Raw genomic sequence first — 20,476 nt, 5'->3', positions numbered from 1 at the left:
ACTTTGACATTAAGCCACCATTATCATTAAACTGCTTCTTTTTTGTTTCTTTAAATGCACCAGGAAAGAAAATAGTCTCTTTTACGACAGACGATTCTTATGGCTTTTTTGTAGATTAATAGTAGGTAAAAGACACAGTAACATATGGGTTATTAACTATTACCAGCTTTCTCTTTGTTATACACCACTATAAGGTTTTGTAAAGCTATATTGGGTTTGTTTGAAAATCATTTAAAACACACCAACATACAGGTTGTTACCAAGCCATTAAAACATCTCTCTGTTATACATCGCTATAACGTTTCGCAAGGCTATATTTCAGAAAAATAGCTATTTCTTTTAAAAAAGTAACTTACCAAGATTGCTCTTACACAAACACCAAATGTAAATCCAACCAATCAACCACTATTTGTAAATTTGATTTAATGTATTGCTAAAATACATTTTCAGAGTTTATGAACATAAAACATTTCTCAACGAATATGTATCATGTTTTCATTTCACATCACTTGGTATAAAATATATATGTACCAATACAGTAACAGTACCATGATGTTTTTAAGTGCTAACACTACTAAATTTTCAGTTATTCAAAGTTGAATGTTAATTAAAAAAGATTAACCAAATGTTTTAGTAGGAAGTTAATATCGTAACTTAGGGTTACTTGGGACAGATGGATAACATTACAGATTACAACAGTTAACAGCTTGTTATTAGTGTTGAGAAAGCTTACTAAAGGCTACTTTGTTACAGGTGAACCCGAACTTTATACTGGACAGTCTCAGAGTATACCATAGTCGTAGAAACCGGGGCCAGTAATTCCCCCGGATCTGAACCTGGAGGGCGGGAGTGTCTTTAAGCCCCCCCCCAGAGCTACGCTGTTCTACTACTACTACTCCTGCTTCTTTGAAAGACTACATAAATGTATCATATAAAGTTATCAAATAATGTTTATAAATACCTATAATTTAGGGGTTCAGGGGGTTTCGTCTAGACGGCTCTCACATCCCCGGCTCTTATTTTTGTATCCTACTCTTATGCATAGCAATGCTAATGGCTTGAATATGATTATGGTTTTAAATTTGGGGGAAAATTTACTTTTGCAGTATTTGTCATTTTTTTTAACAATAATGTCACGAGAGTGTGTGATCAGGTAGAACAACATTGTGTTGGACAATCTGCCCGAATAATGTGAGACACCCAACACAATACACAGAAGAAGAAGACTTCCATGCCAAAGCATTATCACTCTTACTACTACACACGTAACATGGATAACATATCAACAAGTGAATAATCGAGTTAGTTAATCTCATGAAACATGGATTTTTTCTGGCCAGTCGAGCAACTTGCCAAACAGTAACAGACAACTTTTGTGACCTGTTTAACGTATTAGATACTGTACCTTTAAGATGGATACGTTGTTGTTGTTGTTTTACCAAAAGTTGGTCATTACTCGACTTGTAAACAGATTATATAAATTTGGAGTTAAAGATATCTGAAATATCATCGTATTGGTTTCCTCTGATTTATCACGCAGTTGTTTATTTCACATTTTAACAGATCAGAAGGGAGTGGCTACACACGCGACAAAAGCCACACCTGTCGGACAAAATAAAGTGAAACCACCCCAGTTTTCCCACCTAACTTAAATTCTTATTAATATATTTTTTAAACCTTCCATAACAATGCTCTACTCTGCTAGTAATCTCATGTCGTTTCCTTGTATTCTTACCAGCCAGTGCAAGCTGCATAATGAAGAAATTCATTCGAGATTTTCTGTTCTTGGACAACATTAAAGTTATCAGGACGCCACCGTTTCCAACCAGAATCATGGCGAAAAGAATCCACAGGAAGGTGAGCTGTTCAGTCTGTCAAATAACAAACAGATAACACTATTATACATATGTGTTTATTAATTACTACAAATCTAGCCATTAAAAAGAATTTTTTAACACTGCAGCTAACAATAATATTTTTTCATAAAGTTGGATTGTTTTTATGCATATTGTAATATGGGTTTATTGCACAACATTGTGTTTCAATTATTTCTGAATTAATTTTGTCATTTCAAAGTCATGTGAGTTTAGAGTTTTAATATAATCTTAATTTTCATATGATATGATGCTCAGTAGTCACAGCAATGAAGTCTATTTGTGATGTGCTAAAGAAATGGATCGGATCTGAGATTCCCAGAAGTCTGGTTTTACAACAAATACTTCGTCAAATACTCAAACATCTTACATTTTTATACTCAACTTTTAAAACATCTTTATTTTTCTGTAACTGTCTTATCCTTAGAACGGTGACGAACAGTACTCATCATCAAGTCTTATTTTAATATAAACAAAACATATTTGTGATTGGACGAAATTTTCTTTATAAATTTTAAATTATATTTCGAAAAATAAGCATTATATATTTTATCTTGTTACTACAAATAACCACATTTGGGGAAACACCTAATCCTCGATAGGTATATATCACTGAATTTTGTAAATCGTGGATAGATTGTCAAAGATCATGCAAAATATTAAGTAATAACAATTATTTTACATAATCGTAAACTTCTAGGCCATAAACTCTATTTTGCCAAACTGTAATTAGAGTTATCTCATGACTTTTAAATTATCATTAACATCACATATACACGCGTTTCTGACAGTCAGCGGTGATAGATTTTACCGTCTCAAACTGTTTTTATGTATACTGCAATCGCCTTCAATGCAAATCTGTTTCCTATAGAATCACATGTTTTTGTCTTCTGATGAAACGATGTATGGTTAATGGACATCATGTGCTATCCTAACGAGTTATACATTAAAATGGTGTTGTAAAGGATTTTTAGGTAGACATTATAATTAAAATACCAAGACAGAACTAGGACAGTTTCCGATGTGCGTTAAATAAATGATGTAACAAAAACGAAACGGTTTTGATAAAGGAAGTCACTCGCGCAGTGGAGACTTTAATAGGGATTCTATACAAAGTCTGGCACGTGTACGTTACAAAACACCAGAAACAGAAGAAAGTTAAGATCTCCTGAAAGAAAACCAGTATATACTAAAGTAATCAAGCTAATTAAGTGCAAAGTAATTGTTGAAAATCCTGTTGTTTAATAAGATATGAACTGAATGTAAGCTAATTAAGTGTAAAGTAATTGTTGAAAATACCTGTTGTTTAATAAGATGTGAACTGAATGTAAACTAATTAAGTGTAAAATAATTGTTGAAAACACCTGTTGTTTAATAAGATGTGAACTGAATGTATTATATTTACGGTGTTATATTTTTGAAGCTTTGGATTGAAAAGTTCTTAGAGGTTCTTCATTTATTAAAGTAGCTTCATTGTGTTCACTTCGTTCTTTCTTTTGTTAGACGAAACCTTTAACTGATTTATCATGAATTTAATAAAATATTATTTCGAAATATAATTAAAATATTGAAAATTGAGATAAAATGAACGTTAAAATAGTCTGAGCTTTTGTTATAGTTATTGAATTACGGTTAGGTCAATGCAAATATGCTACCTTTAGATTTTCCAAAACGTCAAAACTCTAAATCAGTATTAAAAAAGTAAAAAAAGACATTGCAGAAAATTTAAGTTCAGTGTATTTTAATTCTTCATATTTTCGTTAACATAGTAGGAAATGGTCTGGAATGGCAATCTACGGGTCTGGGTTCGAATCCCCATCACCGAACATACACACCCTTTCAGCCGTGGGGGCTTTATAATGTGACAGTGAATACCACTATTCATTTGTAAAAGAGTGGCCCAAAAGTTGGCGGTGGGTAGAGATAACTAGTTGTCTTCCTTTTTGTCTTTCGCTACTAAATTATGGACGGCTAGTGCAGATAGCCCTCGTGTAGCTTTGCGTGAAAATCAGAACATATCAAACTGAAGGAGGACTTTGATGATGGTAGAGATAAAACACGTCGAAGAAATATGCAGTACAAAAATCCACAAACAGAGTAATGATCAAAAAGTACTACAGAATAAATTTAACTGAAACGCTTGAAAGAAATGTATGTCCAGAGGTGTGATTCCACGGGTATGGCAGGTAGGAAAAAAACACCCGAGAAGCTCGAATACATTCAAAATTAACAGCCAATTATCTAAAGAAAGATTTAGAAGCATCAAGGATGATTGTACTCAAAAGGACTGTTCAAAGGTATCTAAATGAAAGAAAAAAGTGGTATGCACGTATACCTCACTGTGAACCACTTTTTAAGAAAATTCACAAAAGAAACCGTCTAAAATTTGCCAAGAAATATATATAGGAATCTTAAAATATACTTTCACAAAATTCTGTGGTCCGGTGAGATTAAAATAAAAATCCCCCTCTCCCAAATGGACCACGGTATATTTGGAGAGAGAAACAAAAAGGAAAGAAGAATATTTTGTACCTGCAGTTAAACATGTTGGTGATTCGATCATGATCTGGAAGTATTTTAGCAACATAAAAACTAGAGACATTCATTTTGATTGAAGAGTGAATGAATGTAACCATGTATCAAAATATTCTATAAAGTACAATGATACAATCTATTCATAGGCTGATTGGCTGAAGTTGTAGCTTACGGCTAAGTCGACTCTAGAATTCTTGAAGAAATCGAAGATAAAAGTACTGTAATGGCCTTTGTAATCACCAGGTCTCCTGTTTACTAAATGTTATTTCAATACTGTAGTTTAACATAATAGATCGCCAGATCCTAAGTATTAATATACACCAGCACCATGTTCACCAAGTTCAAATCACTGCACAGCATTTCTCTACATCACCCTAAGCTTATTACAACTATACTAAACGGTAGAGATTGGTTTTTTATTATATATATATATATATACACATACATCCTTCTTCAGTTTCAAATCGAGTTTTCTTCACCTTGTGGTGATAAGAAATTCATTTGCTCACAATGAATATATTAAGATCACTATGAATTCAAGCTGTACCAACTCTCTTTTAACCCAGCAAGGTTGACAATAAGTAAACGTCATATAATACACTCCGTTCAAATTGTTAGTTACGCCATACACCAAAAGTTAATATTGCTCTTATTTAATATATGAACATTTAACACACTTACACCACTGTCCTGTGGTTTTTCAGAGGCAAGCGTGAGGGCTTACAACGCTAAAACTCGAGATTCGATCCTCATGGCTGATATAGAGTAAATAGCACATTAAAACTCAAACGAACAAACAAGCTACTCTTCTAATTCTTGAAAATCCCTAAAGAACTAAATTAAGAATGTAGAGTTTAAAAATGTAATAGGCCTAGTACTAATGTCTTATGATTATAGCAAATGTAATTGAAAAGAAGATATTTTTCTCGACTTATTGCTAGGTTACTGCCTACTTTATTGATAACATCAAACTTTCAATATAGCTGGATCGTGCACAAATAATGACATTATTCACTACCAGGTAGTGAATAATGTCATTATTTGTGCAGTGATCCAGCTATATTGTGTTGGTTGTACGGTAGTGAATAATGTCATTGTTTTGTGACGATCCAGCTACATTGTGTTGGTTGTACGGTAGTGAATAATGTCATTGTTTTATGACGATCCAGCTACATTGTGTTGGTTGTATTACAACCAACACAATGTAGCTGGATCGTCACAAAACAATGACATTATTCACTACCGTACAACCAACACAATGTAGCTGGATCACTGCACAAATAATGACATTATCCACTATCTTACAACCAACACAATGTAGCTGGATCGTTACAAAATAATGACATTATTCACTACCGTACAACCAACAATTTCTTGGATCTTTAGAAACTAATGATATTATGCACCACCATATGACCAACACAATACTCTCAACATACTATGGTGTGAATATTGTGCGGCAACTACAAATAAATGTCATACCCCTTCCAACGTTCAGCCAGCTAAGTTAATGAACACTGAAGTTACATTACGTACCAGTGCACAATCAACATATCTTGATCACTAAACGTAAACAGTTTCTACTTTCCTCTTAATGTAAATACAATATAACTTGAGCTTTGCAACCTAAATGTTAGTATACACCAACCATACAATCATAACACCTTAGTCAATGTATCGAAACGTTAACTCGTTCCTCCCAACATTAAATACAACTTGGTCACTGCAAACTAAACGATATATAGACACTCTTATATTAAAAAAGACTTCACCATCATGTCATATAATTTCAACAAAACATAACCACAATTTCAGCATGGCACAAATTCCCAAACATATCAAAAGATAGCTCATTTGACTAAGTTTACTCGATAAGTACTATAGTCGACAAATACAGAACAGGTTTCACCAGTTCAAGTTCTTCCTAAAATTGTCTAACTAACTAGAGATTCAGCGATTGTGCTGGCGAAAACGGCGACTGTCGCGTTATTCAAACTAATTTCGAATAATGGTGGATGAGTGCTTCACTGTTTTTGAAGAGCAGCCTTCTGAAGCATACCCTAGAAGTTGTTTGCCATTCTTAAAGAATTATATACTTCACAATTATATGGTGTTCCACAGTTGTATTATTGAAACAGCACACGCTGTTACTACGCTAGAAGCTCACCATTTTATCTCTTGTTTAAGTTAAACAGTCTTCAACAGAGGTGCTGTGAAAATTCGCCAGACAACTCCGCGCATGTGCAAAGTGTCCATTTAGGAAAACTATTATGATAGAATTATCCAGGGCCAATCGTCAGGAATATCTAAATGTATGGAAAATACAAGTTCACTGCATTGAGTGAACCTTTATGGTCTCTAGTTGCTGAAACAACCAGTTTGTATTACTCACTTATAGTTAAATGCAATTAAAAACATGGAAAATTTAGAACACGTTGAAATACAACAGTTTTAGCAAGTAAATGATAATTTTCTTTAGGCTTTTTTCAAATCAAAATTGTATGCTAAAATGTATGTTTTCTCTAAAGATAATTCTGTTGAATGTTTTAACACTAGTGAAGTGACTTTCAAATAGTATTAAAAATTATCACTGTGAGAAGTTTGCACAAAATAAAAGTCAATATATTTTTGTTAACGTAATGCAGTTTTTACTATACTTTATTTCTTCTCTTGGTAAACTCTGTACTCTCTTGAAAGAAACTACCTCGAATGTTTCAAACTGAACAATATTATCTGAGTTAAATGGTAATGTGAGAAGTGAACTGTATTTGTAATTTAATTATAATATTTTCGTAAGTTTCCGATTTGTGCAACTGTTAGGTATACAAGGTTTTATTATTCAATATTTTGAATAACTAAAACTTTCTATGTAAACTACTCTTGTGCGAAAAGTTTTCTACTCTTATCTTTTATACGAGCAGAGCCTGACTGTGGATCCTTATGAAGGTAATTAGGTTAGATATAGAAACAACTGGGTGATCGGATCTCTCTCGTGTCTCATTCCTTTAATGTTTGATTGGTTTGTTTTGAATTTCGCGCAAAGCTACACGAGGGCTATCTGCGCTAGCCGTCCCTAATTTAGCAGTGTAAGACTACCACCGCCAACTCTTGGGCTACTTTTTTACCAACGAATAGTGGGATGGACCGTCACATTATAACGCCCCCACGGCTGAAAAGGCGAGCATGTTTGGTGTGACGGGAATTCGAACCCGCGACCCTCATATTGCGAGTCGAGCGCCCTAACCACCTGGCCATGCTGGGCCTTTAATGTTTGAAGATAAATATTAAAACAATGGATAGCTCTTGCATACATCTGAATTATGTATTTTATTAGGACGTTTTCTCCCTCTTAACTTTCATGCTGGACAAAATGAACACTACATGTATTCTATACACCGTACATCAAATTATATTGACGTTTTTGCATTAAGATTTGACATACATCTCAGAGACCTTGTAACTTTTATCCGTAACTGACACTTAACCTGCGCACCTTTAGTTGCCAAAAATACCCTTTTTTTTATAAACGCACAAAGATCTATTGATAGCAAATAATAAAACGGTTAATGAATTGTATACATTTAGTATATGAAAAAAACAACAACCTGTAAACAACTATTTCACCAATATATGTTACAAAATTTTAGAGCAAACACGTTTTTCAGAAAACTTTTTAGTGCACGATTTGCAGTTGATTGAATTCTGGTAACATGTAACAAATTCCAAAATTAAACAACATGGGCTTCATAAGGTTTTGGGGCTTGCCTTTATAATAATTATTATTTTCAGATCTAAAAATATATTATGAGAATTACAACAGATGATTTTTAATTTAGATTTTATGAAAGACGTGCATAAAAAAACAAATTTTCAGCTCTACCTTTTTTTCTTGCAACAAGGCATAACCCAAGAGACTTTTGTCACAATATTAGAATTCGTATGCTAGAGTTGTAATTCTTGATTTGACTGAAAATGGCGTTTCAGACAGCCCTCATGCAGCTTTGCGCGAAATTCAAAACAAACAAACCGTATAGACTTCGGGCTGTCATAGATCCAGTGCAGTTGGTTAGTTTTGGTAATTAACGAAAGGTTTCGTGTGCAACAACTTGTGACAGACGCAAAAATAGAATAAAGATGTTATAATTGTATTTATTTCCTTTGTTGAGTGGATTCTTTCGGTAGAAAGAATCTGCAAAGTCCACACTAATTAATGATTACGAAAGTAATTTATTTCTTCGAGTAGAAGTTCCGTTGTTGTACGTAACTAATCTCGCGTATTATGAGTAATAGGCTTAACTTAATAATTGCAGTTACTTGCTTATTTTCGTACGTTATTTCTTGCATCTTTATTTTGGTTATTTGTTTGCAATTAAGTAGAAAGCTACACAATGGGCTATCTGTGCTCTGCCAACCACGGGTATCGAAACCCAAATTCTTGCGTTGTAAGTCCGCAGACATACCGCTGTGACACTAGGGGCGCATCTTTATTACTGTGTCGCGACACTTCTCAAATTTCACGACAATAAACTAAATAACTTCTCAAAGTAAGTTATTCACTGATTAACAGACACTATCAGTAATTCACTGCTTAATCTAATAATAAATAATCTAGCTACTTTGTTTGTACTTCCGTTTTATACTGCTTTAACTGTTTTGAAACTTCGAAGAAAATTCCACACATTATGACGAGTGCTAATTACATGATGTTAAACTTCCTTTTGGCTAAACAACATTACAAATTTCTCAAAGTGTCTAGATTTAAAAACACAGCTATCATTATTATTTTCACAAAACAATTGCGCCAATTTTCATGCCCTTCGCTTGAATTTTCCTTATTCTATCATTTTTCACGCACGGCATTTAAGCTACGCTTTCTTGCAGGTATTATGTGTTGGATCAATAAATCCTGGTCTATTTGGAAAAAACAAATACGCGGTCAGACAAGGAAACTCACGTAGACGTAACTTTATTTAATAAAACTATACATAAAGTGAACAATAAAGTATAGTGATGATATTTATAACAATGTAAAGAGTATGAAACAGTTATGAGCATTCAGTGTATGACGGTTTTTACGAGTTGAAACAAAGAAACTCACAAAAACGAAGAATATAACCAGTTGTAAAGAAAGAAGCAGCTGAAAGTAGCAGTCTATGAAACGAACCGAAGTTAAATTATTGCAAAGCAAAGTAAATGTAAAGTTATAATAAAGGCAAAACTTAGCTGAATATGCTGAAACATCTGAATGCGTATTCACAAAGTGATAAGCATATGGTTTTGAACGAACTGCGAGTGCGTATTTTAGATCTAAATAATTCAAAAAAGCCCATAGCAGCTATATTTAGGGAAATGTTAATTTTTAAGGAATTTACATGTGGGTTAAGTGTTGTTTGTGTGACATACCTTGCAACTAAAAAAACTAAAGTTGAAATCGAAGCCAGTTTAAGCCAGTAGTTACGTGATTACCACGACATTGTGCCATCATGTAGCATATTGTTGCATTAAAAAGTTTCATAAAACATAACTCAGGTAAGGTGATTCTGAATAGAAAAGCAAATATGTAATCCGGGCTCCTTAGACAAAGGCTTTTCTAACGATAGAGGATTTGTAGCGTTTAATCAATAAATGTGCGAGAAAAGTTCCGGACAGACAAACGTAAGCATATTATTGATATAGATTCGGAATCAGTAAGGGATTCGTTAAATGTTTGATATTATAAGCAGGTCTGGCATTAAGGGTGTACAACACAGGCGAATGTCGAATATTTGTAGGCCTCGGTGTAAGTATGGTTACAACCTTAATTTCTGCCTATGGTACAAGCTTAGTTATCACTGGCCCTGGATGCAAACACCTAAAGTCAAACGTTATTTTCAAAACACTTAAAGCCTTCTTTCGTTCTCAGTCAGTGTATTGACTATAAACGGTTGATGATCACCTTAGACCGAAATTCAAATGGTTACTTCTATGATACTTTTTATTAATTCTTGCAATATATATAGAAAGTGAAAAAGACATTGCAGAAAATTTAAGTTCAGTGTATTTTAATTCTTCATATTTACATTAACGTAGTAGGAAATGGTCTGGTATGGCAATCTTCGAGTCTGGGTTCGAATCCCCATCACCGAACATGCACACCCTTTCAGCCGTGGGGGGGATATATAATGTGATGGTCAATCCCACTATTCTTTGGTAAAAGAGTAGCCCAAAAGTTGGCGGTGAGTGGTACTGACTAGATGATTTCCCTCTAATTTATCATCACTAAATTAGGGATGCCTAGCGTTGATAACCTTCGAGTAGTTTTGCACGAAATTCGAAACAAACCAAACCAATATTACTAAGTAATGCAAAAAAAAAAGAAGTCACATGGAAAAATTAATATACACAATAATTACCATATTTATTAGCTCTCTACAAACAGTTGTAGAACAAAATAAACTGACCATATGATATATTAGATAATTGTTCGAGGCCTATTAGTTTCAAGGATCTAGTAATGATAATCTGAAGAAAAAAAAAGGACATAACAAGAAGCGTTGTTTTTAATGAACATAACAATATTAGCTCATTTACAAGAAGCGTTGTTTTAAGGAACATAACAATATTTGCTCATTTACAAGAAGCGTTGTTTTTAATGAACATAACAATATTAGCTCATTTACAAGAAGCGTTGTTTTTAATGAACATAACAATATTAACTCAATTATAAGAAGCATTGTTTTTAATGAACATAACAATATTTGCTCATTTACAAGAAGCGTTGTTTTTAATGAACATTTCATTGGTCAGCTGTTCAAAAACATCTACCATCAGAGTTTAACAACAGCGGCAATCGAAGGAAAATGCGTCTGTCACTACAGGGAATCTGTGTCTAACCACAGTTGGTTATTGACCAAGGGAAAATACGACAGACTGACAATTTCTTTCACTCGTGGTTAAGATTAAATTACGCTTAATTTCTGGACATATAGAGGACAAATACAAAAATGTATTATAAAAACTGAAAATTGCTTTTTTTCAGATGCAAACAAAGGAACACGACTTTATTTGTCTTTGGTATACAAACTCTGGACAATGGAAGACTACTTTGTTTGCTTATTGTGCTTATTGTGCACAGTTACATAAGGGATATCTGTGCATAGGCACCTAATTTTGAGCTGATAGACCAGAGGGTTTGTTTCTTTGTTTCAAAGTTTTCGTGAAAAACTACACAAGGGATTATCTGCAGATAACAATCTCTACAAGCTAATATACTAGATGGAAAACAATTAGTTAAAAGCACCCGCTGCTAACTTTGGGGCTACTCTCGCTGGCTTACTAATAAAAAAAACTTCCCCATCACTCTTTTAGTGCACTCACAGTCCCACGGTGAGGAGGGAGTTTTTGCGAAAGCTATGTGCGAATAATGAACACTCAAATTAACAATCCATACTAGGTTACTCTCTACAGTGTAATTAAATGAAAAACCGAAAACTTGTGAGTGATCTAATGAGTCACGTTTTCCATTTTCTGCACTGATGGTAAAATATAAGCATATTACTTGTTATAATAAGTTAGCCTGTGCTACAGTCACTGATCTAAAGTTATTAGAGGATTTTTAAATCCTATTTACAACACCACTTTACGTGTTTTATCGCCCTACAGGCAATATTTTAATATGCCTCCACAACATGATGTGTATGTTTTCTTGTAGGAAAGCCACATCAGGCTATCTGTTGTGTCCAACGACGGGAATTGAACCCTCGATTTTAGTGTTGTAAATCCGAAGATTTACCGCTGTCTCACCGGGAGACGCAGCCGCAGCGGAAACCCTGCATCATTGTCATTGAGAAAACATACATATAAATACATGATCAAAATGTCACAACTTCTATCACGCCTATAACCTCACCACGCCTATCTGTGTCTTACTTCGAACTGATTAGATGTAGAACACTCGATATTCCTCGTTTTCTTTTCAAACTGTAAAATTGTGAATAACTTCTATGGCGTATAGTTTCTTGAACTTAAAAGAAGTTTGTTTTATATTTAAGTTGATTACTTTACAGTGTTTGTGCCTATGAACACAATTTCCATGTCAGTAAGAAGCGTCATTGGATATAGTGAGCGCAAAATAGTCGATTATATTAAAAGAAAAATTAATATAAACTTTTTTTTCTACTTAGGCAGTTTCCTACCTCATAATATCCTGCTTTTTTACATTCGTTAAATAACAAACAGAAAAAATAGAAACATATTAATTTCAATATTCACAGCTCATAAAAATTAGTCGAGCAAGCAATAGCATAAAAACTTGTACAATAAAGAATAAAAATTAGAATTATTACAACAGAGGTAAAATTGTGATTTTACTTTATTTTTCAAACCAGCGTTACAGATAAAAGCAAGGTAGAAGCTTCAGTGGTTTAGATTGAATGTTCCAACCGATGGCTTACATTTTTAATTAGGTCTTCAGTTTTGATAGTGTTTCGAATACGTAGATTTTACTTGTAAATTTATTGGCTAGCTACGTATTGAATTAATTAGATGACGTTATACAAAAAGCAAACTTCCACAAAGGTGCAAAAAATACAGTACAACCAACCCACACTCTTATCACTGAATGTAATATGTTGAACTGTGACGTCTCTTTAAGCTAGTGATTACTCCATTCAAACCAAAAAATAAGTAAATGACAAAATTATCATATTATAAATTACTTTCGAGGAACGAAATTAAAGAAAATTAGAGCCAGCCTAAGAATCATGTAAGTTGTGTTAGTCCTATTATCCGCATATGTAAGGCAACATCTAGGAATGATGGGTGCATAAAAACAAAAGCACATCAGACTGCACCAGAATTTATGTAAACATTCCAAGAACAAGGAATGGGATGACATATCAGAGATAAGATATTTAATGCATTATTTCCTCTCGCATAATTCTAGTGAATTGCTAATTTCGTATTTAAACTAATGCATAGCCCTGGCTCCAACAAAAGATGAGGGTATTTTATCATCAACAATGTATAATGATGATTTGCAGAGGAAATGTAAAATTCTCCAATAGCATCTATGAGAGTACGTAATGTGAGAAGACGTAAAAAAGAATATATCACAGAAACACTTATACTTTCTTTAAAAAGCTCTTAGTCGTAACTCATATAAATAAATGTCCTTCATTTTTTTAGTAAAGGGTCGTGTAACTAGCTTCTTCCCTGGAATTTTACATATAGTCGAATAATTTTTGAATGTTTTTATAAGAATTTTTCAAAAACAGTCCCAAAAGTTACTTAGAACATTGGATTTTGGTCCAGATGCTAAGGTTTCGTTTGTTTGGAATTTCATGCAAAGCTACATGAGGGATATCTGCGCTAGATGCTCTTAATTTAGTAGTGAAAGACTGGAGAGAAGGCAGTTAGTCATCACCACCCACCGTCAAATCTTGGGCTACGCTTTTACCAGCGAATAGTGGGATTGATCGTCACATTATTAATCCCCCATGGCTGAAAGGGCGAGCATGAGAGCTAGGGAAGTAAATTCTATTTTGTAAGTGGCACCTCTGTACAATAGGTTAATTGTACACGTACATTCAGTAAATATATGAACCTCATGTTGTCCTTCTTGTCTCTTGAAGATGATGGATCATGTTGTCCACCGAAAAAATGTAGTGCGTGTTGTTGTTTTTAACATTATACTAATAAAGTTATTGTGCACATCAAAACATTAATGTCGTGGTTTTTATCAATTTTTATTAACAGGGCGGTCATTTTTTTGACTCTGATACTTATCAACTTTAATGTTCATCCTAAATATTCGTAGAACAATCCTTTCATGCACCTAATTGTGCATGAGAACATTTTCAAGAATGTTTAACAGTACTTGGTGTTGTCTACGGTAAGTGTATCGGGCTGCGGTTCAAAAGTTGGGGTTCGACACGTGATGCTGGTAAGCAGGCACCGATCTTGTTCGATTTACAGACCCTTGTGCTGACGAATGCTGCTGGCTGACTGCATTCCTCTTAGTTATTAATTCAAAATTAAGGATCTGTGACTTGGTTGTTTATCTCGTGTGTATACAATGTGTCGTCCAATTTGAAAATTCTAGTTCAGTTTAACATAAAATCACGGAATTAATTCCAAATTAGTCTACTAAATTTGGTAGGACGATGTTCCCTAGCTATCAATTTTTCAACAGTACCTCTTTCCTCGATGTTACAATGATTTTTTCCCCATTCTTTTCACTTTTTTACGAAAGAGCACACATAAAAATTAATTACATAACACCCTCAGTAGTAAAGCGATATGTCTGCGGACTTACTCGTGGTGGGAAGAGCACGGATAGCTCATGGTGTAGCTTTTTTGCTTAATTACAAACAAACAAACAGTTTCGTCACTTCTAGATAAAAACAAATGTAACATTTGTTAATGTTTCTTAAAACTAATAGAAGTGTTCACCTATTTTATAATAAAAACAGTTGCAACTGAATTTTTTTGAATTTTCGTCAATATCTTGAAAAGAAATGTATCAGAGATTTCTAAGTCCTCATTACGAAAAGACAGATGTTGCCCAAATGTTTCCAATAAAAACTCTAAACCCAAATATCCAAAAATATATAAAGTGTAGTAAATACATAAAAACAATTGTTAGAACTATAAGGATGTAACATAAACTGAAAAAAAAAGTTTCTTCTTAAAGCTAAATATTAACATAAAAGCGATTATTATTCGTTACCATTTAAGTTTTTTCCTTTTCTATGCATTATATTATTCGTTCTAATACAGTAATTTGTGCATTATATTACTTGTTCTAACAAGGTAGTTTGTGTTAAAGTTTTTTTTTTAATTACAAGTGCACTTTTAGGCCCAGTGTATTACAAAGAAAACCTTGATTTTCTTGACTAATTTTCACGTTCCCATAAAAAAAAAACTTCCGAAAATTGCTGTGTTATACATTTTGACAATAATCTGGATGCATTTTTGAAAACAATCGTATCTACTTTAATATATAAACCTAAACAATTAACGTTTTAATTCTAACCATTTGCCCTTCGGTTAATGAAGAAGTATTGTATTTTTCTAGGAGCCATTTTATCGATTTTTGTTTCTCTAATTAACCTAGAAGGGAACTGGATAGATGTTCATTATCAGCATCTAGCTTTAGGGCACTTCTCTTAATCTGGTCTACAAAAAATATCATTAGTTGTTACTTTTATTGTTTGAACCAGTGCGCACGGGTTTTCTGGTTATCACTTTCACAAAACTATTGTCTAGAGCTTCTACTTTAAGTATCAATCTTAGGTTATTTTACTGACACTAACTTTCCCATGATTCATTCTCTGATACATTTTTTTACGATACAAAAAAATTACTAAGGCAATTTAACTAAAGCGGCAAAAAAGGTCGAGAATATTAAGAAATAGATACAGATAAAAGACGACATCATATATTGCATAATGATCAAATAATTATAACACAGCGGTAAGTCTAAAGGCTTATTACACCACAGGTGGCTCATTGTGTGGCTTTGCGCTTAACTACAAACAAATATTTTAATTCAAAGCTAATTTTAAGTACTGAAAAGACAGTATACTATTTATACATGATAATGGATAAATCTTCTTCGAAACATAAATTTGTTACTATGTTAAACTGTTAAAAAATTTTCTTCGCTGCCCAGTCAAGTCGTCTCCATACTTCATTACACTCCTATAGCTCCCATAAATAATAAGCTCAAGTGACATCATTTCAGACTACTCGTCAGTTGAACCTCTGACAATTGGATGTTGAGTGAGATATTCTTCATGACTGTGCAACTACTAACTCAAGTGGAAAAAGAATAATGGGTGAGTGAACTTTAAACAGATGAGAGAAGTTGATATCTTTGTTCTGTATATGGATGGGTTTTCTCATATTGCCCATTTTTTGATTTACTGAATATTATCTTGCACTTTTAATGATTAGATAGGACCAGACGTTGCCTAGTGGTTAACATCCTTGGAATGTGAATCCGAGGATTCATTGTTTTTTGCCGAAAAAACGTGCTCCACACTTTGAACCGTGAGTGCGTTATACGAGTGACAGTCGCATCCTACTATTCGGCGAGACAAGAGTAACCCAAGAGTTAGCGGAGGGTGTTGTTTACTGGTCATCTTCTCTCTACTCTGTAAGTTCAAAACTAGGAGTTCAAATTACCATTCGTGTGGCTTTTTGCAAAAATGATGGAACAAATAATAATGAAAGAATAATTTATTTTGTTTCTTTGTAATTTCTTGATCATCTTCATTAACCCCAAAAATTTCATAAAGTTTGCTTTGTTACAAGAAGAGAGCATTTTTTGTAAGATATTAACCTATTTTGATTCTCGAAATAGTCCGACACCTTCATTATTTAATAATCAATTATCATTCACGAAAACCTATTTTTAAGACTTCCCATTCATTACAATGTAAATTGCTAGAACTTTCTTGAAGATTCTACCTCGTAGATTAAGGATAGAATTAAGAATATTAAATATTCCTGAAAACGATGTTTTAATATTCCTACAATGGCTTATACTTCAGTTACTTTGGTAATATACTGTTTTTTAATATCTTAGGACCAATGAAATTGTTGTGTCCAATAATATGTTCTGATGTTTCAACGAAATAATATATTGAAGGAATTTTATAAAAATTTATTGAAAATGAAATGATATGTGATATAATCAGTACAAGACTGACGCAGATAGTGGCTTTGTGCGAATGTCAAAACAAATACTTTCTTACCGAAGGTTGAAAAAACGTCAGATAGCTCTCCTGTAGCTTTGCGCGAAATAACAAAACAAACCAAAACCAGACCGAGGGTTTTCCTGAGGCAGGTGTTTCTCAAGGAGGGTTAGTTAGCCCCATACTCTTCGTCATGTAAGTGACATGCCACTAACCTATACTAATTTTTGTTATACCTCTCAATTCGCAGATGGTGTAGCATTTTGAAAAAGTTCTCATACACCCTCCATAGCAACTGCAAACTTACAATCTGCTCTAAAAGAAATATCATAATACTGTCAAATGAAGAGAATAAAAACTAATATGCCAAAAACACAAATACTCATTCTTGCAAAATTAAATAAACTTCTTAAAAACATCTCGGAAATTTATCTCCACGGAACCCTCCTCCAGAACGCTACATCATCAAAATTTCTAGGTCTCGCCAATGACTCAAAATTAATATAGCAAAAACACCATTTCAAAATTTGAAATTACAAATAGAATTTGGAGAGGAGTTAACTAGGTTAGAAGTATGTCTGGCGACAATACAGGCACATCGTCCAAAAACATACTGAAAATATACAAACAGTACATACGGCAGATAATAAAAATGCCTGCCCGGCTTGGATCAACGTAGCGCCAAATAAAATGAAAACCAAATTACAAAAATTACAAAATTCATTACTCACAAGTACATACAGAGTCCTACGTACAATAAATCCAGTCCCCCAGTGGCACAGCGCTATGTCTGTGTATTGACAACGCTAGAAACCGTGTTTTGATACCATGGTGGGCAGAGCACATTGTGTAGCTTTGTGCTTAATTACAAACAAACATCAAACAAAATGTTTGAAGTTAAGCACAAAGCAACACAATGGGGTATCGAAACCCGGATTCTAGCGTTGTAACTCCGCAGGTATACCGCTGTGCCACTGGTGGGCCCTTCTAAACAGATCATTCACTTATTTCCAGAAAAAGTTACGTTAAAATGAATTACGACGCACACTGGATCGCCATATTATACATGATGAAAATGAACCGTAATACTTCTCACTCCTAAATATGTATTATAAAAATAGCAAATAGCCACCTACTGCTAGACCTACCTAATATATCATTTATATAGTATATATATTATTATTATTAGTATATATATATATATATATATATATATTATGTATTAAAAGGGTTTATTTATGTAACTACGTATAAGATATGCTACAGGATGAATCAGCACTGGATTATATGGGCTTGTTTGTAATATATAAGACTTTAGCATAACAAATGAAGCAAAGTATACACCAGTGCAAATGATGAACGTTGAACATAAATGAACATGGCCCTGATAGGGATGGTGTAATTATGACAATGACTTTAAGTGGTAACAACACCCTCATTTATGTGGTGTTAAACATTTAAAAGTGCAACAAAACACCAGTGCAAGGGGGAGAAAGATGTGGATTATCAACCCTGACCCTCCCAGATCCCGTCGTCGTCCGAGGATTTACAATGATTTCGAAAAACGGAATTTTATATATGTTCTACTTCAAATATTAACATTTGTTTTACAGGAATTGTTTCTTTATGGATTATCTTATTATACTAAATGTTATCTTAAAAATGTCAGTTAAATTTATCCGTTATATTTATGAATGAATTTGTATAGATCACAAAGTAAACACGTAATTCTATGTAATTATAACATTTTCGGCTTCATACGTTTCAAAACGTAGTACTGATATATTTGAATATGATGAATCAAAATAATACATGTGGAAAACTATAGACTTCATGTGGAAACCTATTACACTGTAAAATTCAAAACTTTGTATCCTTATGATCTGAATTAAGTAATAATAATTGTATTTTATCTCTTTTCTGTATTGATACTATCTTTAGTCGTAAAATAAAAGATAAACAGAAAATTGAAGGAAAAGGCAAATAAAATGAATATGAGCTGATTAGAAAATCCCAGAGATTAATTGGGTTCAGATATTATTAGTATGTTCCATAAACATGTATATAGTTTGAATTTACAGAAAATACGAACTTTTCATCTTCAGCACAGTAAGAAAAAAGCGTTATTTATTGATTTGATTAAGTATCGGTAGAATGCGAATACCTTAGAAAGTTTAACAATTGCTAAGACAAGAAATAAAAAAACTTACATTGTTGTTATCTTCAAGCATAAAGTCTCTGATGATTTGAATATTCTCAGTATAATATAACTTCTATAAAAAAATATATTTTCATTAAAATATATTTCAACCAATAGATAGCTATACGATTGAGACTACTATCGGGCCTTTATTACACTTGTTTGTTTGTAATTAAGCACAAAGCTACACAATGGGCTATCTGTGCTCTGACCACCACGGGTATCGAAACCCTGTTTCTAGCGTTGTAAGTCCGCAGACAGACCGCTGTGCCACTGGGGGGGGGGGGGCTTTATTACAACGAACTTATAAAAAAATTAGAATCTTCAAATTTAGAAATCTTCTTTGCGAATGTAATGATAATCAATTATAAAATATTCGTAAACTTATTGGTACCTGAAATTTACTCATTATCAAAGAGTTTTACGTAAAATGCTGGAAAGAAAATGTTCAAAATGTATAATAGTAATAAAATCTAATAAGAAAAAAGTTATTGGAAAAAAACGTAGATGATTATATTCTAAAACTTAATCACAAACTGGATGAGTTTCTCTCAGGATGGAATTTTTTAGGTTTATCATAGGTAAGGTTTGTAAATTGTTATGAAAGGAATAGATTCTGCAAGTACATTTCACTTACTTAATAAAACTAATTAATTCAATCTTAAAAGCCTAAAAATTTTGTTCTAGAAACAAATTAGTATTTTTATTAAAATATGAAAAATTTCTTTTCCTGTTTGTGGAATTCTTTCTCTTTATTATAACATTGTTTCAGCTTTGGGCATAAGTACCATGTTAGAGCTGTTAAGGATTTTGGATAATTTAAAATAACGAATATCTGTATTAAAACTTTAGTTCATAAGGTAATGTTTAACGTATTCAATTACTTTGTCTTAAAAAACATTTTTTGATAAATAAAAACATATTTTAATGAGATTGGGATAGAAAATCTTTAGTAGAACTGTAATTGAAATAATTTATAATACTAATAATAATTGAACTTTATCACAATTTTTTGTTATATTGATGTATTAAGCTCATTGTGTTAATTCGACGCCCTTTATCAGTTTGCATACGTATCTTACAACGGCTTATGTAAGTATTAAACAGTTCGGAGAGCGGTGTCAAATAACGGTAGGCCTCCAGGCTAGAGGATGTAATAACACTATTGAGAACTTTGCCTGGGAATA

General features: G+C 33.1%; 1 protein-coding gene across 1 annotated transcript in view; it reads right to left on the bottom strand.

Moving 5' to 3' along the window:
* Positions 1-20,476, bottom strand: part of LOC106461175 (cardioacceleratory peptide receptor-like) — a 51,908-nt gene that overhangs the window by 26,256 nt on the left and 5,176 nt on the right. The window contains exon 2 of the mRNA XM_022388303.1: positions 1,736-1,871. Coding sequence (XP_022244011.1) covers positions 1,736-1,871 — 136 coding nt within the window. The remainder of the gene's footprint in view (positions 1-1,735; positions 1,872-20,476) is intronic.

The sequence above is a fragment of the Limulus polyphemus genome, unplaced genomic scaffold (assembly GCF_000517525.1).
Source record: "Limulus polyphemus unplaced genomic scaffold, Limulus_polyphemus-2.1.2 Scaffold37, whole genome shotgun sequence".
NCBI lineage: Eukaryota > Metazoa > Arthropoda > Merostomata > Xiphosura > Limulidae > Limulus > Limulus polyphemus.
The sequence above is the reverse complement of the archived record's forward strand: the minus strand, read 5'-3'. Positions and strand labels throughout refer to the sequence as shown.